At 44.0% G+C, this 23,223-nt stretch overlaps 3 protein-coding genes across 3 annotated transcripts; 1 reads left to right on the forward strand and 2 right to left on the reverse strand.

The window, feature by feature from the left end:
• The first annotated feature begins 115 nt into the window (after positions 1-115).
• LOC114004338 (C-type lectin domain family 2 member B-like) lies at positions 116-19,024 on the forward strand. Its single transcript, XM_039384556.1, has 11 exons — positions 116-1,318; positions 1,686-1,770; positions 2,717-4,309; positions 8,064-8,310; positions 8,465-8,559; positions 14,526-14,563; positions 15,304-15,398; positions 16,662-16,760; positions 17,450-17,622; positions 17,946-18,052; positions 18,506-19,024. Exons 7-11 carry the CDS (start codon positions 15,341-15,343, stop codon positions 18,828-18,830), a joined length of 762 nt encoding a protein of 253 aa, XP_039240490.1. The 5' UTR covers positions 116-1,318; positions 1,686-1,770; positions 2,717-4,309; positions 8,064-8,310; positions 8,465-8,559; positions 14,526-14,563; positions 15,304-15,340; the 3' UTR covers positions 18,831-19,024.
• Positions 9,843-13,062, reverse strand: LOC114004336 (CD209 antigen-like protein E). Its single transcript, XM_027752225.2, has 6 exons — positions 12,706-13,062; positions 11,928-12,026; positions 11,480-11,620; positions 10,882-11,036; positions 10,551-10,660; positions 9,843-10,155 (listed from the first exon to the last, which is right to left on the reverse strand). Exons 1-6 carry the CDS (start codon positions 12,776-12,778, stop codon positions 9,987-9,989), a joined length of 747 nt encoding a protein of 248 aa, XP_027608026.1. The 5' UTR covers positions 12,779-13,062; the 3' UTR covers positions 9,843-9,986.
• On the reverse strand, positions 18,884-23,171 carry LOC114004337 (butyrophilin subfamily 1 member A1-like). Its single transcript, XM_027752229.2, has 3 exons — positions 23,101-23,171; positions 20,393-20,495; positions 18,884-19,967 (listed from the first exon to the last, which is right to left on the reverse strand). Exons 2-3 carry the CDS (start codon positions 20,466-20,468, stop codon positions 19,456-19,458), a joined length of 588 nt encoding a protein of 195 aa, XP_027608030.1. The 5' UTR covers positions 20,469-20,495; positions 23,101-23,171; the 3' UTR covers positions 18,884-19,455.
• Between the last annotated feature and the right edge of the window lie 52 nt (positions 23,172-23,223).

Consider the following 23,223-nt stretch of genomic DNA (forward strand, 5'->3'; position numbering starts at 1 on the left):
GGCAGCGACACTTCCGCCGAGCGGGGCGGGGCCGGAGCGCCGGGCGGGCCCGGGGGCGGGGCGGGACGGCACTGGGGCTGTGCCTGCCGCTGCTCCCCCCCCTGCCCCTGCCCCTGCCCCCACAGCGGCCCCTGCCCCCACAGCGGCCCCTGCCCGTTGTCCTGCACGTGTGTCTACTCCTGGCCCTCTCCTTGTCCTTGCCCCTGTCCCTGCCTCTGCCATCCGTGCCGCTGCCCATCCCTACCCCTAATGCTGCTCCTGTCCCTGCCCCCTCCACTGTTCCCGTTCCTGCCTCTGCCTCTGTCCCTGTCGCTGCTCCAGCGCCGCCCCTGCCCTTTTCCTGCCGTTGCCTCTGTACCTGTCTCTGCCACTGCCCCTGTCCCGTCCCCTCCCCTGCCCCTGCCTCTTCCGTGCCGGTGGAGGGCCGGTCACCTCCTTGCAGGCACGGCACTGGCAAACTACTCGTGTATGTGTGTGTATTTGTATATATATGCGGATGATCAGTGCTAAGAGCTCCTGGGGTGCTGTGTGGTTGTCAAGAACTTGGATCTCGTCTGGGAATGGAAGTTAGCTGAAAGTGAGGCCATACCTTTGCAGTGGTAATACACCCGTGAAATTAAAATGTGCTCTAGTTGTAGCCCTAATTTCTCGCCCGTAAGTTGGTTATTTAGCTCTTCCTCCAAACAGGAGGCACCGAGCGGTTCTTTGGAGCCGTAGGTATAAAGTCTGCTAGCAAGTTTGTGCAAGGAAAAGGTTAGGTTAAATGGAGGGGAGGGGGGAAGCTTCTTGCCGCGGGACGATTATTTAACAAAGGGATTACTGCTGTGGTGTAAATGGATAATACTTACATGTTGGTCATAACAAGTCTCCTTATGGGATATAAGAACAAAAATAGTGGGTTTCACTCAATCATTTCTTTGTAGGAATCAAATGTTTTTCTGTGTATAATGCTAAGGTCTATGAAATCAGTCCCTGTTACATGGGATGATAAAAGTAAAAAATATAAAATGAGAGAACTTCCAAGAATAGATATAAATCTAGCACCCTTTTGAGATTATCAGTAATAAAGCCAAAGTCCAATGAGTCCCTTCTGAGATAGGGTCCTGCAGACTTGGACTGATGCATATGTGTAAGACTGGACTAAGGAATACCATGTGAATGCTCTTTTTCTTTCCTAAGTCTACATTTCTTGGTGTGTTTCAGGCTAAGAAACACAACGTTTTTCTCAGTTTTTGCATTTTGGATCAACACAAAGAGACAGAATTAATGCCCTCCTCCTGTTTTCCTTCTCTTGACTCATGAGATTTGCTTTGAAAAGGTGATTTTCATTTGTTGGGTGCCTTGGGCTAGAAACTGATGTCTCAAGCCTTGTACAAGCTGTAATTAATTCCATAATCTTATTTTTCTTTACAACTGATAGGTTATTCTTGTTTCACATGTATCTTGACATAATAAGATGCAGTATTTGGCCCATTCCTGGAACTGAATTTAACATTTCTTTAAGATTTTACGGTCTGGAGCTTTGATAGAAGTGGTGATGAAAGATCATCTCTCAGATGGATAGTTCACATGACAACATTGTATATGATAGTAATTGAATTTATTTTGATTCACACATGATTGTTCTGTGATACCTCAATTCTAATATGGCTATCATCTATTCAAGATTTTTTTCTCTACGGCAGATATGTGATGCAAATGAAGATCCAAATAAATGGTAGATGAGTGGTTCTGCTGCCATTTTACACATCACTGTAATACCTAGAACTGGTGAGAAAAGGACTCTTCAGTGTTTTTCCTGCACTTTACTGTATATTATTGTATGTTATTTGTGTTTGAAGATTGTTTTTTAAAAAGTGGTGTAAGACAGAATGGCTATGTCTACTGAGATAGTGAATCCGAAAAATTGGTCCAAGAAACTGCTCAGAGACTTTTTATCTTTAAGCAGCAAGGTATTTGTTTATTCAACGTTGGGAGCAAGCCAGCTCGCGCTGACAAACTTGCTCGACTTGTAAGTGCAAAACTAAGCCATTTTATACACTTTAGATACATGGTTACATCATTTATTATACATATTAATAAGTAGGCTAGTCTCTGGGCGGAGTCTTTCCAGGCATGCACAGTCTTGTACTTTGGGGGTCTTCTGCTCAAGCCTTCATCCCTCTGGTGGTCGCCATGGACATCTTCCTCAATTTGACCTCTTCAATTAGGTGACCTGAATCCTTCAAGCTTGCAAAATCCTGGCTCTGAGCCTTCTAGATCTTATTCAGACGTCTAGTTTACCTAATTTATTACCGTGTGTGTATTACTCCTATTCTTTCTATAATAAGGCCTTTGGTCCAGTGAGCAGAACAGAACATGATATTAACCAGTGCTCCTAAAATGTTCTTCTAGCAAAACAGGTATTGAGGTTTCTTAGCAGGCCAAGATGTCTCAGTTAACTCTTTTAGGCCTGGCTCCTGTTTCAATAGCAAGCCCATGCTGAAGCCATTGCAAAACAGGAACTTAGGAAGTTGAGAGGAACAGTCTGTTTATTAACTATTTGCTTCTGTGTCTTCTCCATTCTTTTTCAAAATACTCTCACTACCTGTGTGCTTCTCTAAAATTCTTTACATCTGGCTCACAAGAGGCCTTTCTTTGGGTGGCATGACTGCTTTCCCTTTCCCCCTGTGGTTATTATTCGCTCCTGAACGGATTTCTTTCCTTACCGCCACAGACCTCTTCCTTCACCACGTGGGACTTCGTTCACTGATACAGTATTCTTCCTTCACTACACTTCACTGATACGCTGAGATTGATACATTCCCTCACTACCCCGGGCTTTCCTTGACCGGTCCGGACTGCAACCATCACTTTGACAAGACTGGGACTCTAACCACCAGGAAGACCCCAAGAAGAGGATCAACGGGACGCCATTGGAACCCACAGAGTGGTGATATTTTTTCTACTTAATCTGTCTCTCTGTTACTCTCTCTCCCCACTCCACCCTCACTCTCTCTTCCCTATTCCTTTATATCTCTCTCTACCTCACATTTACTGTTAAATAAAAATCTCTACTATTGCCTTCGGCATATGGCCTTGTTTGCAGCTTAATTTTGTCAGAGGCATCTCTCTAATGATTTTAAAGAACCTGATCATAACAAGGTGATATCATAACTGATTTTATTTTTATAAGATATTCAGGCAAGTTTTACATAAAAGAAAACTTTCTCATATTTTCTCCTTTGTCCATAATCTTGGTGGAAAATTACCTGCCCTTTAAGGTGTTTGCATTTAGGGCTTTTCGTTCTTTCTTTTGAGTTGTGTCCTTTAGGATTGGCCAAGATTTCAGGTATTTTCCAGATATAAATTTCCTAATTGTCCTTGTGGTTCTGCTGTTTTACAGTTTGTAGAATTTAATTTACAGTGGTATAAACATGATTTTTTTTCATACGAAGTACAGACTGTTCTGAAGTTGATGCAGATATGGATGATATGAAATTTCATCTTTTTTTCAAAATATTGCATAACTTTAAAGTACACAATCATAGATATATCTAATATTAGCTAAGTTTGATTTTGCTTAGTGGCAGCTTGATAGAGAATAGGGGAAATATTTTGAATTGATAAAAAGTGTTCCTAGGAATGCTAGGTTGTTTAATTAGTTGGTGCTGTAATGAATATGTATTCACATAATATGTGTATTCACATACGTATTCACATATAGTGTGTTTGTGTCTGATTTTGTCTTTCTAAAGTACATGACCTGGTATACATTGGTCCCCTTATATGCTGCTCTAAATTGAGCTCTTTGAATGTCAGGCTCTACTAGCTCCCCTCAAGTCAATTACATAATTTTTCCATTCTTTGGACACTCTATGTTCTGACACCTAGTGTAACACCAGGTTAACTTGACAGTCTGCTTTCTATTTTTCCATCATCACTTTTGAAGTCTGTGACAAGTCATTTATTTAATGATTAAGCAGTCTTTTAAAAGCCAAAATCTTATCTATTTTTTGTAGGGGGATGGGGGAAGAGAAAAAAATTATTTATAATAATGGCCTGTCTTCATTCTGTTTTGTTATTGCTAGTAACCTTTGGCCAGACTACAAGAGCAGGTGTTTTGTTAATTTAAAATATTTTCATCCCTTAGCTTTAATTCAGCTGCAATTCCTTTGTCCTTGCTGGGTTTCAGGTTTCTGTCCTTCTGGAGAAAGCCAGTCCTGAAAAATCAAGAGAAGGTCAAGCAGAAGCCACTGACTGTCCCCTTGTCCTATAAATCCATCAGTTGTCAACCACAGAGGGTAGCTTCTACTGATATTTCTTTCATGTATGTTTCTATTCTAATATTAATAGTATTAGAATAAATACTCGAGGATGCAAAGTAGGAAATGTCTTCTTTCTCTTCTATCAGTCGTCTGCTCTTCTGATTCCTTTGCTCTCCATCCTCCATCTCTTTCTGTAAGGTTAGTTTTTGGTTACTGTCCCAGTAATTCAGTTATTCAGCCACACTGCTATAATTTATTTTTCATCTCCCAGGGAACGTAATAAAGTTTAAATTAACTCAGCTTGTGTCTTCAGGAATTAGGCAAGTAAATATTTCTCTGCATGCTAATTAATTTGAGACTGTAAAGGATATTAGTAGGCGTTAGTTTTATGCCATGTCCCCCAGCTTTCTCTCCCTTACAAATTTAAGGACCTCCTCAATGGTATTTCCTTGTACTCCATCATTTTGTTAGGTACACACTTGATGAAAAAAAAAATCACTTTTCTGATTAGACTCATTGAATAATTTGTTATGATCAGTCATGTTTCTTTAGTTTCTTCAGCCTAATTTTCATATTTTCTGATAGCAGTCTAGTTTGCTGGTAACATTTAACTAAAACATAAATAATAACGTAGAGTTCATCTTGGCAAATAGTCTTCAGGTTGTGTGTTTTTGTAAGATGGGAAAAAAGCAAATAGACACTGGGTGGCAGATGAGCACTGTTGTTGAGGTCACTGATTACGGAGCATCTGTATATATTCTAAAAATGCAGGCAATTTGTTAAAATTGGTTATTGTTCTGTTATGGCAAAATAAAAATGTACTTTATGTTCCCTTTGTAATAAATATTGCTTGTACATTTTGCATTTGTTTTTCAAAATGCTTTTGTTCAGATCCCTTTCTTCCTTGCTTTTTGCTTTTAAGCGTTACTGTCATAATAAAGGGTAATTTGTGATGTCATTCCTGGTTCAAAAACATCAGTGACACTGGAAAAGGAGGATGCAAAAGACTAAATTGATAGAATCTATTATTATCTCTACATAAAAGCCAAGGCAAAACAAAAAAGGAGGGGTATCTGAGTTAGTAAAGAGAGTGCTCATCTTCTCATATGACTGCTTTCATGGAAGCTTTGTGTGTATCACACTGTCAGGTATCTAGGTGTAGTGTGTAATGCTTGTTGTCCCCTGGGTGTAGCAGATTTTTTCTGCATGTGTCAGGACAGAGAAGTAATAACTCTAAAAGGGATGAGACTCTTTTAAATAGTGCCAAAGGATATAATAGTTTCATCGTCATATTCTGGCCCTATAGAACACCTGTTCTTTATTCTGTACAGTACCTACGTATCTTTCATGACTCAAAATACAGGTGCTTGCTTTGTTGTTGTCTGCAAAAGTATCCAGCTTAGAGATTTTGCTTACTTTTTTTGTACAGTAGGGTATGTTATCTTCTTTCTACTTTCTAAATTAAAAAAATATTCAGGAAAAAAAAGTGTATTCCTCAGGAGACGAACCAGTGCCTGCCTATGTCCTTGCTACATCAGAAGCTGGATCTCATGTGGCAAAACTGACTGTTGGCTGCTTTCCATGTGCCAAAAGTTCACAGAAGAGTACCTGGTTATTGTAAAGCTGGGATCCATTAGAAAGGCAGACAAGAAATGTGACTAGGGAAATGAAACCTGGAATGGGATTAAACATGTTAGTCTCATTATTAGCTTTTTCTGAAAATTGCCAACCTTGTACCATTGTTTTGTTTGGAAACCGCCAAATTGCGGGGTTTGTTTTCAGTCTAATTAGAAGTGAACACATCCTTGCCTCTGTAAAGACACAGAACTCATCCAAGTGAAGGTAGTAGCAACTTTTATAACAGAATATCCATTGTGATAAGTTTATTGTCTCATTTCAGGAAGGCAAAACACTTGCTGTAGTTTCTAAGCCAGATATTTGACAGTGTACTGTATAGCTTACCTCCTGTGCTGGGAGTTTAAGAAAGTATCTTCTGTCTGGCTGTGTCACCTATATGGAGCAGAGCTGACCTCCTTCGGTCAGAACACAGTTAATGGGCTTCTGAAGAAAGAGAACTAGAGACAAGTGTGGTGTAGGGCTCAAGAAGACTTTGCTATGGTAACCCAGGATAATTCATCTCCCTCATCCAAGTATGAATCTTGTTGTCATGGTAATCTGGAGTACTTCATTCCTTCCCATCCACATATGCAGAGTCCCAAGCACATTTTATTTTGTGAGGGTAGCCCTGGATAGCTTGCTTCCCTGTGGCACTATACCTGATGAGAAACTTGTTTAAACATGTTTTAAAATGGCTCTTTGTGGTCCCTTTGCAAACACGTGTTTCTTCTTCCCAATACCCCCCACAGCAACTGTTATCTCCCATGCAGGAGTGTCCTGGGAAAGGTGTCCTGAGGTGTCCCATTGGTCCTTTGTTTAACCCCTTCCTATTGGCTGTTGACCCTTAACCTGATGGTTTCTTTTGTGTGACCCTGAACTCGTGATTGGTTCCCCTTTGACCCTCCTAAAAGCCTTATAAACCCCTTCCCAACAATAAACACTCTCTTGCCTCCTCTCCACGCCCGGTGTGCTGTCTCTGTGCCTGCCATGGAGCCACGTGGGTGCTGGGGGGAGGGGAGGGCACCTCTCCCCTCCAGGCTCGGGGCCTGAAAAACCATGTTTCTGGAGTTCCCCTTCCCCGTCCCACAAGACGTCGGAAATGGTTCTTCAGACGGAGAAGGAACTAGAGCTGGGCTCCCCCACGTCGTGGATGGGGAGAGGGAAACCCATACTTCCCCTCTCATCTGCACCCACCTTTGCACAGGCACTAATGTAATGACCAGCTGCAGAACTCGGAATTCAGACCACAGTACCTGCATTACATCAGAGTTCACTAGTGACCAAAACAGGACTTTACATAGATATGTAAGGCAAATCAGTTAATCAATGCAAGTTTTATTATCCACCCCTGCAGTGCTATCCTTTGAGCTATACTTCCAAGCAGGGTTCTACTCTATCAGGTCCCCCCATTTAGTGTTGGTGTACTGAGGCTCCCACCACAGCAACGCCGTGCTTTCATTAAAGCCAACGCTTTAAATTGCTGAGTGTTGTACCTTGTCCCTGAGGGATTGGCATCTCCTTTTTGCTTGTAATATTTAGATACTTACACTCTCAGTTAGTAGGACACTGCTCTCATGCTGTATGGTTGGTTGGCCAAATTACACAATGTTTGTTTACTACATGCTGGCTCTCTGGAGCAAATACATTTCAAAAGTTATGGTGACTGTCTTTCAACACTATTTAATGATGACACATTTGCTGAACAAACATTAGAATACTGTAATTTCATATAAATATTTTTTATTTCTGCAGGAGGCTGATTAGAATATTTAGTTCTTTTCCCAGTGAGGTGACTCCTGGTCATACTGAAAACAGTAAAAAATCAGCTCAACCAAGATTTAGCATGCTGTGTATAAACACATACATTATACATATTTTGTAAAATATGCATTATACTTGCATGACAATCTGTCACAGCTTTGGACATTCTCTACAACATAACTATGTAGTGTGCCTTCAAGCTTCACAGTTCTCTCCATCTCCAAAAATTTTCCCAGCATCAAGAGATGTTTACCAAGCAAAGCTTGCTTCTCTTTTTTTCTCTAAGCTGTGATCCACGCACCTGGCTCCTCCCTTGATCACACCATTCCCAAGATCATCATCCCCAGTTCTCCCAGCTTCTAGGAATAAAAATAATAAATCCCATTCTTCTGCTTTTTCGAACTGCCCACATATCTCACTTGGCTTTCTCTTTTTCAGTTATCTTATGGAATTCCATTTCCCTCACCCGGATTTCTTCCATGTGTGCCCAGACACCTGCCTTGGTTTCCAAAGTAAATGCTATTATTTTTCTGAGGCTGAGGGCAATTGGATCATCAGTTATGAAACCTGCAAGGCCCTGGGAGCTTCACTGGCCATCATAAGCACCATGGATGAACTGATAAGATCTGTGCTTGAATCTCTGTGCCAGCACCCGGACAGGAAACATGAAAGCAAAACCAATAAAGTAAGATTCCAGCCCCAAACTGCACCCAGTGGTGTAGCCAGGAGCAGATACTTTGGGAAAAGCATCACCTCTGTGTGGGGTAATGGACAGAGATGGAAAAGAAGAGGTGGGGAAGACAAGACTGGCTAAACTATGATGTTTCTTTGCTTTACAGATTTTCATTATATGCTATAAGGGCAAAGCAAACCACAGCTTGCAAAAGAGGAACAGCAAGTAGTGGTGGACAGATAGCACAGCCTTCAACAGCAGGTTGGTCCCTCTCTCCATGTTGGGCACTTGGGGTCAGCCCCTGGGGCAGGTCTCTCTCTTAGTATGGTAGGACAGGGCCCTGGAGGGCTGTTGCATTGCTGCTCCCGCCTTCAAGGGATTTCTTAGTGGACATGGGAATGATCCATCCTGGGATGGGGACCTTCTCCTGACACCATATCCAGGCTGCTCCTGGCTTTCGATAGGAGTTTTGGGATGGACCAGGGACTGCACAGCAATCCCCTACTGGATACCCTCAGCCAAACACTACCCTTTCTCTCCTAGAGAGGAAATTTCAGCTTTTCTTAATGCTTTGCAGGTAGTTTTCTTCTTTTCCTCTTCTTGCTCTCCTGAGCATGTTGGCATTGCAGGTTTGAGGTGCAGGGTAGTGGGCCATGTGCATAATTGAACCAAGGGAGGATCAGCTCATCCTTGAGCCCCACCAATAACAACTGGGTCTGCAGCAGACCTGACAACTATGTCCTCTGGAAGGGAAAAGAGACCCTGTAAACAGGACTGATCAGGATACAGGGGAGAACTGAGCACAGCTTCCTTTGATAAATCCCTACATGGGAACCTATCACCAACACATAAGAATTTGTATTTTCATGAGACTTTCTGCCCAGACAAGCTGGATGGTCATTGCTGCTGGAGCACTGCAGCAGCAAATCCTATTGATAATTTCTATGTTATTTGGAAAGCAGACTTTGTCTAAAAGTCACTCAAATGCATAAGCTATGCATTTGGGTTGAATTAATTTCAATGAATAGGTTTCTTTGCTTGACAAGGTCAAAAAATGGCGGGGAGGGAATTTAGTAATAACAACAAAACCAACCAACCAAATAAAAACCCAAAAAAGTTTGCCTCCCCCAAAAAAATCAAAAAGCAAGCACACAAACAAAAGCCAAACCAAAAAAACTACTCCAAAACAATAGCAACAAATAATCCAAAACAAAAAAACAACAAAAAAAGTGCAAAAGACAAACCAAACCCTCCAAATCCCCAAAACTTGAGCAAAACCCGGCTGTCTGCATCAGTCTATGTGCTGACGCTCTCAGCAGTGCTTGGAGAGACGCACACATGTAAGTTCTGTCACTCAGGAAAGTTTTTTTGAGTTGAAATTTCCCTTGTTTATATGTGAACCATGATGTGCCACCTGTGCTCTCACCTGAGTTATCTCAGTAAATTGAGGCAAACCACTTTGATAAGCTTTTATTGATGTTGTAGCTCTAGCCTCTCATCACTGGGCATGAGGCACAGGCTTTTCTGATTTCCCATTCAGGGGCTCATCTGTGCCTCCCAAGCTGGTCTTGATCCTTGTGGGAAGTGGATTTGCAAAGCCTGAAATCTCCTGCAAAGACATAATGATGAGAATGGGGCTGATTCCACCCCAGCATCTCATGGGATGGGCATTTTGGGGTGGGCATGTGTCAGATGGAGGCATTGTGTTTCTCCTCGCCTCCTGCTGTTATCGGGTAGAGCTGGAAGGGTTTTTTTTTGCAAACCCACTTGTGTTTGGCATCGCATCTATGAACCTCAAAGCCCTTGGCTTTTAGTGTCCCGCACCCTTCACCCATCTCCTCCAGGGAGGTGCCAAACCTGCAGAATAAAAATTACATTGCTTAAGAGGAGGAAACTTTCCCAGTTTTGCAGAAAAGAAGAGGTGGGGGGGGTTCTCCTGCTCTTTTCCTGCACTTTCTCATCATACTGCACCATTTCACTGGTGGGTGCTCAAATTTGAGAGGAACTGGTGTGCGCACAGTAAGATCTGTGAGGAGCATATGTGGAGCGTGAAAAGATGTGTTGCTGCATGGGTCTGATGGGAGCTGTGGGGTTACCGCGCTCTGCCAGCTTTTGGTCTGCAGAGCTTTAGCAGGGGGAATATGAGACCATTGCACAGACCCCAACATCTTGGAGAGATGGGTCAGGGCATGAACTGGGTCTGAAATGGAGCAAAGCTTCTTTTTACACCAACGGGCTGTGGATACACTCACATTTTGGGGTTGAAGAGTGTGTCATCCACCCATCTCCACTCCTTTTGATGTGACCTTACTCCAATCCACACTGGTGGTGGGCTTTTGCCTGTAATAACCTTGATGTGCTCCTGGAAAATGGAAGTGACCAGTTGATTCCAAAATCTCTCTGTGGAGGGCTTCGTGGGGTGCAAAGCCATGGAGTAAATCTGACTTCCAAACTCATGAGACATGAATGTCCCCAATGCTTTGAATGCTTTTCCAAGCCCTCCTGCTACTAGGCACTTTTTGCTTCCCTGCCCACTCAAAAATCAGGACTTTTGGGTCCTTTTCAAGCCTTCTCCCTATTTACCCTCTCTTTCTTTTCCTGGAGTACCACCAGCTGAGAGTCTTGATTTTTGCAGCTTTTTGTGCCTTGAGTCCAGTTTCCCAATTCCTCAGAAAGCCAGTAGCATCCTTCCCCATGTAGCTGCCAGTCCTGGGGACACAGCTTGCAGCCAGCATAGGCTGCAAGAGAAGAAAAAGCCATGAGACACCCCACAGGGTGGTCAAGGTCTTCCCCAGCCACCAGCTGAAGGCTCTAAGGGCTTCCCCATCTCACACCCTGGCTCTTTTCCCACCCTTGAGTTTTTTCACATCATTGTGGTTTTTCCTGCTCAGCCACCAGACAGAAGGATGATGACTGCAGCTGGGTGACCACAAGGACAAAAATACCTGGTGAGACAGAGGCCAGGATGGTGAGGAATCTCCTCCCTTGGGATGACCCTGCTTCTCTGTGGAGGAGGGATCAGCAAAAATTGCATGGAAAAGATAATTCTTCCTTGCAACACTCTTCTTTGCAAAGTAACGCTTGGTGGCCTCGCAGCCCCAAGGGCGTCCTTGCAGGAGAAGCCCTCCAAAAAGCTCTCATCTGAGCATTCCCAGCAGAGCCAGGAGGAATGGAGGATTACCTGTGGGGCTCTCCACTTGGGGCTTGCAGAAATACCGCACCAGGGATGAAAACATGTATTGCTCCTTCTGGTTCCTTCCCTGGATCTCATCACCTGGCTGGGGAACTCTCATCACCACTGGCTGTGGAGAGCCCTGAAAAACTTGGAGAAATGATTGGGAGGGAGAAGCTCCAGACATCTGGGGATAAAAGCCAAAAACCCCATAAAACCAGGTTTCATTTTCTCACGCAGTTAATTAAGCCAGCCTGAAAAACACAGCTTGTATACTCCACCTTTTTTTAACAATAATGTTTTTAACTTAGAGAGAACTTACTCTTGGTGGGTGATGTTGCATCTCTATGGGACAACCTCGTCCCCTCCAGAGGCTGAAATGCTTGAAATAAACCCTGATATCCCCTCTCAGGCTGCTCTCTGAGGTGTGAGATGTAGGTAAGAGCTGATTACTTACCCTGCACACTCAGTACCACCACCAGGACCAGCAGGATGAATTGCCCCAGCCCCCCAGCTTTGAGGAGGAGCCCGTGCCACCATGGACAGGAATGAGGAGCTGAAAGAGACCATATTTGCTTAAAAAAATGAAACATGAAAAAGCTGGGCTTTTAGAGGAAAAAGAAAAAGCCCCTCTGTCAAGCTGGTGAGTTGGAGCAGAAGTTTACAGCTTCTTTGCTTCCTCTAAAAAGTAAATCACCACTGATGAGGTCTAGTGTGAGGGCATCACCCACGGGTGGTTTCTCAGGTGGTGGAGGGGCTGCAGGAGCCTCAGGAGCAGCTTTGGGCACCCAGTGATGGACCTCGGGGGACCTGAAACCTTCTGAAATGGGATTAATTTTAGAGCTCCCAGCAGAGCTGGGAGTCAGTGAGACATAGGTCTCCCAAGCTCTCATCTCCACCAGGATTCCCGACAAGATCTCAGCAGCTTTCCTTCCCATTCAGGTGTGTTGGCTCATGTTGGGCTTCTTGGACCCATTCGCCTATAAAGTAAAGTCTCAGAAACAAAACTGTTCTACTTCCAGATGTTTGTCAGCCTCCTTCATCCCCTTCTTGCCCTTTTTCCTCCTCTTTTCAAGCCAGAATCCCACCTTAGAAGACATTTAGCCCATCCAATGTTCTCTGCAATCTTGGAAACCTCAACACAGGAATGGAGAAGCAAGCAAACCCAAGAGCAAACAAACACAAAAGTCTTCCCAAAGCTTGAAATAACCATGTTTCCCCAAAACAGGACTTACCATAACGTTTCTCATCAGGAGAAGAACCATCTCCAAGATGCCTTAAATCAGCATAAACAATTTCCCCAGCCATGGCCACTCAGAAGGTTACAGGACCAGCCCAAAAGTGACAGTGTCCTTGGACAACCTTTTGCCTTGTGAGCTATCTAGTCATGCCTTCATCCGGCTCCAGGAAATGGTATTGACCAGGGCTTTTATCTGTTTTTTTTTTCCTTTTTAATATATATATTCTATAGCCTTCCCTTGTAAATGAAAGACGGTGAGGGAATGGGTGTCCTCCAGCCAGAAGGAGATGGCACATCTGGAGTAGGTGGCATGCCTGGAGGTGTAGAAACACCTATGGGTTTGATGGTTGTGTAAAACATCTGTGAAAGCATGCAGAAATTAATAAAAAATAATTTAGGAAAGCCTTTAAATAAGGTTTTTCAGGATAAGGCTGAAGTGTGTCAGGGGCTGTATCAGTGTGGCCGCAGGCAGGTAACTAGATGAGGAGGCAGGTGGCATTTGGTGTTTCTTCTTCAAAATATGGGCTGGGAGTGACTTGAGATGCCTTTTGCTCTGTGTGACTTTTTCTGCTGTTTTTGACACAATATTTGGCCTATGTTTGATCCTATGTCAGGGAGATCCAGTGTGGTCAGGAGTGGCCTAGCTCCTGTTCTCACTAGGAGGAGGTGAGAGTCTGGATTTCCTGCAGGCTGCTACTGAATTTTATTATTTTATTTTATTGCTTTATTTTATTTTGATTTAGAGTTTTCTCCTGCAAGCCCATCCCTTCCACTCCTGATGTGTCCTCTTACACTACCCAGACCCATGCTTCCTCCCACATTTGGGACACCTTGGCCACTGATTGGAATGACCACCAATTCCCAGCCTATGCTGACCTTTTTCCCTCCCTTTCTTCATTTTTTTTTGGTGTTAACTCAGGTTTTGGCCACTGCTGTAACACCCCCAAGCAACACCTTTTTGTAGAGTTAAAAACCAATGTTTTTTGCCTCAGACACCCAGAAAACAACAAGAAAAAAAGTAGAAATTTGCCTCAATACCTGCCAGCAGCAAGAAATGGGGTAAAAAGAGGATAAACCCAAAGGTCCAAAGGTCCCAGAAGGAAAAGCATTGCATTATTTTATTTTTTAATAATTTTTTAAAAGTTTTTAATTTTATTTTGGGTTTATTGTTCTTATTTTAAAAAGAAAATTTTATATTTTTATTATCTCATGTTTATTTTTATTTTATTTTCCACCCGCAGCGTCTGTTACCCTCACAGAAAGTTTTTGTGGTCAGCTGCTGTCAGTCAGCTTTCCTGCCCTCTGCAAAAGCAGCCACTCCAGTGGTGTGTGACCACTGATTACAAAAAACCCCTCAGAAATGTAAAATAAAGTAGGGTTTAGGGTAAAATCCTGCAATTGGGTAGCTTAATTGCAAGAGCACTTATTTTTTACATTTCTATATTTAAAAAATGGTAAAATTGGCTGAAGGGAACTGCACTTCATCCCTGAAGTCCCTTTTGGGGTGCCTCAACATCCCAGGGCAGAGCGATCCCCATCAGCATTTCCCCCTCCTGCACACCAAAAAAAGCATTTTTGGATAATCTGTCTTCCCCAGCTGAGAAAAAAAGCTGTAAATGCAGGAAAAGGTGCTGAAGGGGGTGCAGGGTGGAGCTGAAGTGAAACCCCTGGTTCGGTGGGTGGACAGGCAGGTGGCCCTCTGGCAGGCAGACCCATAACCCTGTAGGAGGTGCAGGAAAATCCCTGGGAAAAAAAACTATAAAATAAACCAAAATAACTTTTTTTTTCATACTGTGTTTCTGTTTCTCTTCACAGAGGAGGTTATGCCTCAGCATCTGGCTTGTTCCCACTGGGTGAGGGGGCTTGGGATGGGCTGGGGGACTAAGGGGAGGTGGTCTTAAGTTTTAAGTGTGGAAGAGAATTTCAATTGCTGGGAGAAGTTTTAATTGCTGGAGAAAATTTTAATTGGGGGAGAAAATTTTAATTGGGAGAACAAAACTTTAATTATGGGGAGAAATTTTAACTGTGGGCAGAAATTTTCAATGGAGGGGATTTTAATAGGGGGAGATTGTTTTAATTGGGAGGAAAAAACTTTAATTTGAGGGAGAAAACTTTAATTTTGGACAGAAGATATTAACTGAGTGGAGAAGATATTATCTGGGAGAGAAAACTATTGAGGAGAAAGGTTTGCAGGGAGGAAATTTTAATTATGGGCAGAAAATTTTAATTGAAGATACTTTAATAGGGGAAGAAGACTTTAACTGAGGGAGAAAACTTTAATTGGGGGTGAAAGTTTGATTGTGGGAGGAAACTTTAATTGCAGGGAGAAAAATTTAATTGAAGGGAGAAACATATAAGTAGGGGGAGAAAACTAATTGAGGGGAGAAAACAATTTGGGGAAGAAAACTTTAATGGAGGGAAGTTTGACTGGGGGAGAAAATTTTCATTGGAGGGAGTAGATTTTAATTGTGGGAGAAAACTTCAACTCGGGAGAAAAGTTTCATTCCAGGGAGAAAATTTTAAATATGGGGAGAAAACTTAGAGCGCTGACAGCCTTTGTGGTACCTCTGACACATGGAACTTTGCTTGGCAGGTGAGGCAGGAGCAGCTGTATACGTGGAACCCCAAAAATGGAGGAAATGAGAGACTATTCCAGATTTTTGGGCATGGAGAGGAGCAAGAGGGCAGGTAACTGTAGGGCAATGAACTGAAGAATCGCTGGGTTTGTTTTTCTTTTTAATACTTCTGTAATTTGAGAACAAAACCCAGCTGAAGTAAGGTTGTAAGGGGGTGAGGGGAAAGCTTTTTCTAGCACTTCCCTTGAGGGAAAATTTTTGTCACTCAGCAGATGGAACTTTTGCTCTAAACAGCCCCATTTCAGACACTGTGGGTTATTTTCATTTAGGGTTAACCCTTCCTGAGGCAGTCAAGTAACTGATTCTTTTGGGTATATTTTTTCCACAAATATTCCAATTTTATGATTTATTTTGGATGAGAATAAAGAAATTTTTGAAGAGTTGAACTGTTAAAAGCCCCAAAAAGAAGTTTGGTCTTTAAATGCAACTTGGACACATCAGCAAAATATTTAATAACTACTTCTTTCCCTTCAACACTGCCCTGTTTCAGGTCTCCTTATTTTGCTCCCATCTCTATCATCCTCTTGGTCCACAATAAGGTAAAAAAGCAGCTTTGGGAGTCTTTTGCATCATCTCAGTCTATTCAACCAGGGACTAAGATTTTTGGGGAATTTTTTTTTGATTTAGAAATTTGTTGATTTTTCCTATTTGCTATATTTTTTTAATTATTGATATTTTTTATATATATATGGGGTTTTTTTTAATTAGCTGGCATATTTGGTTTCTGACTTACTTTCTAATAACATTTTTCCAAGAGGAAGAGGGGAAAGGAGGGTTTGTCCCATGAGGTGTGGTTCATGTGATAGATGGGGACAAAAAGGGAAAAGCTTAAATAAAAAGTGGGGGTAGTCCCATGAGGTGAAACCACTAATATTTTTAGGTAAAACTGCTAGGAAACAGAATTTTCTTTGCTCATAGTGAAGGGAAAGAGCATATTCTTGATCACAGGACCCAGAGACGGAGGCACCATGACTTGGATAATTTTCAAGACCCAAAGTGTCTCAGTTTAGGTGGAGAAAAAACCTCCACTGAACTTTAATAATGAGGTAGAACCCAGAAATTAAGGCATGATTTTAATTATGGTGCATCTCAGGAGTTTCAAGCTGGAGCTGTGGAGGAGATTCTCCATAGAGTTTCCATAAATTAAAAAAAGTATATAATTCTGGAGAAGAATTTTTTTATATTTCTCACACAAAATGACACCAAGTCCCCTGGCATGAGGAAGAGACCAACCTGTCATCATCTGGGCATGACCTGGAGCATGTTGCTCCCCTGGAAACTCTCACAGAGGCACTGAAGGTCTGTTCTCCTGCAGGTCACAGCCTGGACATGAAGCCGGAGGCACGTGTCGCCTGCCAGGTGATGCTGGCAGCACTCTTCACGGCTCTGCTTGTCACAGCCATCACTTTTGCAGGTTGGTTTTAGGTCTCATGAGGAATGTCTCTGAGATATTTTGGGTTGTTGCACATGTTGCACAGATCTACCTCCACTTCTCCTGTGGAAGACAGAGCCTACCCAACCTGCTGTCCTATTCAGGAGAGGGACATTTCAGAGCAGCCCTTCTACAGAAGACCAAACTCATCCCCTTGGTGCAGGAGCTGATGTCATCCAGAAATCCTTAGAAAACCAACAGGAAGAGCCATTTCATACATACAGCCACCCAAAAGTATTGTTTTCAGAGAAGAATGGGCCTAGAGACGTTGGCTTGAGTCCCAACAAGCTAAGAAGTCTCCAGGAACAGGAGAATTTATTTTCTATCATTTTCACTACTTTTGCATTAATGATAGAGAGAAACACCCAAGAGCATATTAGGGATAGGATTATTTTGAAATTCCTTTTAAAACTGCAGTTTTCTGAAGGCTATCACCCTGTTTCTTTCTTTGAAGGTGTGGCAATCATGTTTCTTGGTCAACACCACAAGCTGGGCCATGATTTGAGCTTATTTTCTCCCATGATTTCTCTTGGTATCTTAATTTTTCTTTTTACTCACAGTTGAGGCAGATGCAAGACCTTCAGAGACCATTGGGTAGAGGATGACCTCCCCACTCGAGAGACGCAAGGGAAAGGTGCTGCTCCTTAACAGTGTTCTATTTTTAATGACAGTGCAGGCTTTTCAGCCTCATCCCCAGCCCTACTTTCAATGCCCCTTCGACTGGATCAGATATAGAGGAAAATGCTACTATTTTTCGGAGGCTGCAGGGAACTGGACATCCAGCCAGGACAACTGCTCAGCACTTGGTGCTTCCTTGGCCATCCTGGACAGCATGGAAGACTTGGTAAGGAGACAAGAGGACACGCTTAGGATCAGGAAAAAAAACCTAAACCAACATATTTGACACCTCGTGGTTTCTTTGATTGGTCTTCCTTGGAGATCTGGGGCAGGAACTTGGGGAAGAGGGTTTTCTTGAGGCTTGGTCATCATGGGTCTCTTGAAATTCCTCACCAAAGCCAACTGCTGCAAGAACTGTAGCTAGGTGACACATCTTGTTAGCAGGTGGAAAGGTTCAAGCCCCAAAGAAGTCCTAAAGGAGCACAAGTAACTGGTAAAATGGAGATTTTTTGTTAGAAGGAGGTAAAAACATTTTTTCCTCTTTTTTAGAGCTTTGTGATGAGATATAAAGGCATTTCAGAGCATTGGATTGGCCTTTTGCGGAAAGATGAGGAACAGCCATGGCAATGGGTGAACCACTCACTTTTATCACGCTTGTGAGTCTGTGTTTGTCATCGTTACGTTGTTAGTTGGTGTTTCCCCAGCCACAAAATATGCATTTCTTCTGGCACTTGAGGTGCATCCAGAGGCAGTAATGGGACAGTGATGTTTGGGAAGGGCAACACTGCATCTTGTTTCTCTCCTTGACCTAAGATATGGGAGTGGTGTGTTTGGTGAGAAAATACTGAAATTAGATGTTTTATTGTAAGTTCTTTTTTTTCTTGCAAAGCTTTGGATTTCTTATTAGAAATAGAAATAAATCAGCATCAGTGTTGGCATATTGATGCTGAATAATTTCTACTCCTATATAAGAAATATATATTGATATTTTGACATGTTGATGCCCAAAAGGATGCCAGAGAACTGAAATGGGGGGAAGCCTATTTGTGATTTTTCTCCTTTTTCCTGCTGAGCCTGTCTGAGGGGGATTTTCTCCTCTGTCCTTCCAGGTTTCAAATCCGTGGTGGTGGGCTCTGCGCTTACCTGGATGACAACGGGCTCAGCTCCTCCTACTGCAGCACTGAGAGGAGCTGGATTTGTAATAAACCTGAGCTGCAGAGCTCAGGCAAGGGCAATGGGATGAGACGGGCTAAAAACCTCTGTGTCAGCTCCTTGGGTGCTGAAGGGAGGGCTTCTCACACTCAGATACCTGCTGCACCAAACCTCAAAAAGGCTTTGAATCCCCTGCATGAGGGGTTCTTGAGGGTACCAGGGGACCAACAAGGTGTTGATGGGAAAGGGCAACCTTTGGAGACCCACGTAGGGCAGTCCTAGGGGATCCTGGGGGCTAGGGCAGCCTTGGGGGGGTCTTTTTAGGTCTAGGGCAACTTGGTGAGAGGTCAAATGCAGACACCTCCTGCTTCTTAGAAAAGAAAATTTATTATATTCTGAGCACATTTATATAAATTGCATGTTAATTACTTGGAAATACATCCTGAGCATAGAGAGGGAAAGAGTGGGTGAAGTGAGTGTGAGCACATCCTTGTGATGACAAAATCAGCAGCTGGCATTAATGCAAAGCCTGCAAAAATTAAGATTTTTAATGTGGGTTGGAAGCCTGGCCAGTGATGGGCATTGGGGTCAGCAAAGGAATTATCAGAGAAGGCTATCTGGGAGGAAAAGTCAAGTTTTCAGGTCAAAACCAGTTCAGCAAAGCCCTGCTTCTGTTAACAAGCTTTGAATGAATTTAATGACAGTGGCTTTGAGATGAGACGAGCTGTGCTGAGCTCAGACTCAAAATCCCCTGGACATAACCCAAAATAAAGACATCTATGATGAAGGTAGGACCATGAGTTGAGCTGGAAAGGACTCCAAGACCTGGAAGAGAAGACTGGAGGAGCATCAAGGAGCATTCCAAACACCATGGTGCAACCAGCTGTGGAAGGATCCTGTCAGCACATCAGCCCTTGGGGGACAGTTTGATGGTTGAGAGGAGCACACAGAAGTAGGGGAAGACCTTCTCTCCACTGAAGGAAGCCACAGGGAAGGTGAAGATGCACTGGCGGCTGCCAACAGCATAGAAGGAGACCTGTCCCACCTCGTAGTCCAGGTAGACCCCAATCTCCCCATTGAGAAGTGGGATGGAGGTGTTGGATGGAGCCGTGAGGGCAACACAGAGCTCATCATACTTCTGCAAGCCCCAAATCTCAGCACTGGGCTTGAAGAGGACTCGGCCTTTCCTCTGAACCGACTCACGGGCCACTCCCACAGCCCAGAAGCGCCCATTGGCCTCCACCTCCCAGTAGTGACGGCCTGAGGTGAAGCCCTCACTGCCCAGCATGCACGGATCTGTGTCAAACCGGCTGGGACCCTCAGGCCACCGGCGCTGAGGTCTGCCCCAAGTGGCCTCTTTGAGGTCCTCGGAGAGGATCACCTCAGGACCCACTGTGGCTGGATCCAGGGTCACATCCACTGAAAAGCAAGACAGAGAAGGGATCAGAAGCTACATTTAAGTGTAGAGGAGGCACCCAAAAACCTGATTCAAAAGTCACTGCCGACTTTTCAAGGAGAAAGGGAGAGGAGGGGTGAGGTTGGAGATGGAAGAGTGAAGAGGTGGAGGTTGGAAATGGAGGATATCCAGCTCAGGTTGTAGACAGAGAAGTCAAAAAAAAGAGACTCTCTAGTTGAGACTGTAGAAGGAAGAGATAAAATATGGATGCTGGAGATGGAGGATCTCTGGGCCAGGTTGGAGATGGACGAGTCAAGACACGGAGGCTGGAGATGAAGGACCCAGGGATACAGAAGGTGGAGCTGGAGAATCTCCAACTCATTAGACATCTCATTTGATGCAGCCCAGAAAACACTAGGAATTAGTACTTTGCTCCTGCTTTGATTACCTTCAAACTGTTTGGCAGTGTGGTAGTCCAGGGCAAGGTCCCACGTGCATGGCCGTGGTTTGAGGAAGAAAGCCATTGTGCCTGCAGTGTCCTCCCCTCCTGGCTGGAGGCAAGAGAAAGGGAAAGAAAGGGAAAGAAAGAAAGAAGGAAAGAAAGAAAGAAGGAAAGAAAGAAAGAAGGAAAGAAAGAAAAAAGGAAAGAAGGAAAGAAGGAAAGAAAGAAGGAAAGAAGGAAAGAAGGAAAGAAAGAAAGAAAGAAAGAAAGAAAGAAAGAAAGAAAGAAAGAAAGAAAGAATAAAATCAAATTATTGTCCTCCAAACAGGCCCTTATCAGCTTTCTGCCCATTTTTATGTCAGGAAATGGGCTCAACCACCACATCTAATCAAAATACTTCAAGAAAATGCCAATTTTTTTCTCCAACAGTTGTAACAGAGCTTGGTTCATTTATGGAAAGACCCGTGGAGAGCAGTTAAATCAATTAATTTCCCAGTGACTATGAAGGGAACATGAGGAGTACATTTGGATGGACCCATCTACCTTGTAGATATTATTATAACCCAAACCCCCATTCCTTGTGCTGGTTCAGAGCTGAATCCGTCTTAAATACATTTCTGCCTCCACCATTCATCAACCAAATCTGACAAGGGTTATTTGAGTGAGGAAAGTCCTTAAAATTGAGATAAGCCAAGGCTACCTCTCATGTCCAGAGAAATCCTTTGAGGGGGGGAGAAATTTGCTGCTGGTCCTGGAGAAAATGTGTGCAGGGGAGATAAGAGCTGGAGCTGAAGGGCCTAAAATCCATCCTCCAGAACCTGGGGCTTTGCATGCAAAAAAGGGCTTGCCTGCACTAAAGGGCCCTGGAAATGAGTAATAAAGCCAAAAACGGTTGAATAAACCATGTTGTAATGGTTGAAAATGAACAGGTTGCTTCATTTTCTTGTGTTCATTTCCTCAGCAAATCTGCAGAAAGGGGGATTAAAGCAGCAGGGGGCTGAGTAAAAGTGAGGAAAAGGTAAGAAAATCACCCTTAAATGAAGATAAAAGCAGGAGACATCCTCTTTCTCACCCAGATTTCCCCAGATGGATTGTTATGAGCAAATATCACCATGACCCTCCACTGCAAAACACCATGAAATCTGAAACAGAGACCCTGAGGTCAAAGCAAGAATCATAGAATCATAGAATCGATTGGGTTGGAAAAGACCTCCGAGATCATCGAGTCCAACCCTTGGTCCAAATCCAGTCCATTTACTAGATCATGGCACTCAGTGCCACGTCCAATCTGCGTTTAAAAATCTCCAGGGATGGTGAATCCACCACCTCTCTGGGCAGCCCATTCCAATGCCTGATTACTCTCTCTGTAAAGAATTTTCTCCTGATATCCAACTTAAATTTCCCCTGGCGGAGCTTAAGCCCGTGCCCCCTTGTCCTATTGCTGAGTGCCTGAGAGAAGAGACCAACCCCTACCTGGCTAGAACTTCCCTTCAGGTAGTTATAGACGGCGATGAGGTCACCTCTGAGCCTCCTCTTCTCCAGGCTAAACAACCCCAGCTCCCTCAGCCTCTCCCCATAGGACTTATGCTCCAGTCCCTTCACCAGCCTTGTTGCTCTTCTCTGGACCCGCTCCAGCACCTCAATATCCTTTCTGAACTGAGGGGCCCAGAACTGAACACAATACTCAAGGTGTGGCCTCACCAACGCAGAGTACAGGGGAAGGATCACTTCCCTGCTCCTGCTGGCCACGCTATTTTTGATACAGGACAAGATCCCATTGGCCTTCTTGGCCACCTGGGCACACTGTTGGCTCATGTTGAGCTTCCTGTCAATTAGTACCCCCAGGTCCCTTTCTGCCTGGCTGCTTTCCAGCCACTCTGTGCCCAGCCTGTAGCTCTGCATGGGGTTGTTGTGGCCAAAGTGCAGGACCCGGCACTTGGCTTTATTGAACTTCATCCCATTGGAATCAGCCCATCTCTCAAGTCTATCCAGATCCCTCTGCAGAGCCCTCCTGCCTTCCAGCAGGTCGACACTCCCTCCCAATTTGGTGTCATCAGCAAATTTGCTGATGATGGACTCAATCCCCTCATCTAAATCATCAATAAAGATATTAAACAGGACTGGACCCAACACAGACCCCTGGGGACCACCACTGGTGACCGGCTGCCAGCTGGATGCAGCTCCATTCACCAGCACTCTCTGGGCCCGACCCTCCAGCCAGCTCCTAATCCAGGAGAGGGTACACTTGTCCAAGCCATGGGTTACCAGTTTTTCCAGGAGTATATTATGGGAGACAGTGTCAAAGGCCTTGCTGAAGTCTAGATAGACCACATCCACAGCCTTCCCCTCATCCACCAGGTGGGTCACCTGATCGTAAAAAGAGATCAGGTTGGTCAGACAGGACCTGCCCCTCCTAAACCCATGCTGGCTGGGTCTAATCCCTTGTCCATCCTGAAGGTGCTGTGTGATTGCACTCAGGATGATCTGCTCCATAACCCTGCCAGGCACCGAGGTCAGGCTGACAGGCCTGTAGTTGCCAGGGTCCTGCCTGCAGCCTTTTCTGTGGATTGGGGTGACATTCGCCAAGGGCAAATCCACTTTCCTTCTTGTGTTGATGTGATGGAGAGAAAGCTCAAAATCCCCTTTTCCCCCAAAAAAGACAGCAAGTTGATGTAACCACCTCTCAGCACTGTGAGTTCCCCCCTCTCTCAAACCTTTTTGGTGTTTTCCTTGGTGTCACCGGTGCTGTTTTCGGGTTGCTTTTCCTCCACTGGCTGCTTCTCCACTGGATTTGTTTCCACTTGGGATTTTTTTCTCCCCTCTCTGGCACAGGCTCA

Source organism: Pipra filicauda, unplaced genomic scaffold (genome assembly GCF_003945595.2).
Source record: "Pipra filicauda isolate LSUMZ 115617 unplaced genomic scaffold, ASM394559v2 scaffold35_size7292922_pilon, whole genome shotgun sequence".
Lineage (NCBI taxonomy): Eukaryota > Metazoa > Chordata > Aves > Passeriformes > Pipridae > Pipra > Pipra filicauda.

Bases quoted from the DNA above. Each gene is read 5' to 3' on its own strand.
- LOC114004336 (XM_027752225.2), bottom strand. From the start codon at position 12,778: ATGGCTGGGGAAATTGTTTATGCTGATTTAAGGCATCTTGGAGATGGT. The intron at 12,027-12,705 runs GTAAGTCCTGTT...GGTCTCTTTCAG, and splicing joins TCCTGATGAGAAACGTTATG to CTCCTCATTCCTGTCCATGG. The intron at 11,037-11,479 runs GTAATCCTCCAT...CTTCTCTTGCAG, and splicing joins CCAAGTGGAGAGCCCCACAG to CCTATGCTGGCTGCAAGCTG.
- LOC114004338 (XM_039384556.1), top strand. From the start codon at position 15,341: ATGGAGGAAATGAGAGACTATTCCAGATTTTTGGGCATGGAGAGGAGC. The intron at 15,399-16,661 runs GTAACTGTAGGG...GTTCTCCTGCAG, and splicing joins GGAGAGGAGCAAGAGGGCAG to GTCACAGCCTGGACATGAAG. The intron at 16,761-17,449 runs GTTGGTTTTAGG...TTTTAATGACAG, and splicing joins CACAGCCATCACTTTTGCAG to TGCAGGCTTTTCAGCCTCAT.
- LOC114004337 (XM_027752229.2), bottom strand. From the start codon at position 20,468: ATGGCTTTCTTCCTCAAACCACGGCCATGCACGTGGGACCTTGCCCTG. The intron at 19,968-20,392 runs GTAATCAAAGCA...CTTGCTTTTCAG, and splicing joins CACTGCCAAACAGTTTGAAG to TGGATGTGACCCTGGATCCA.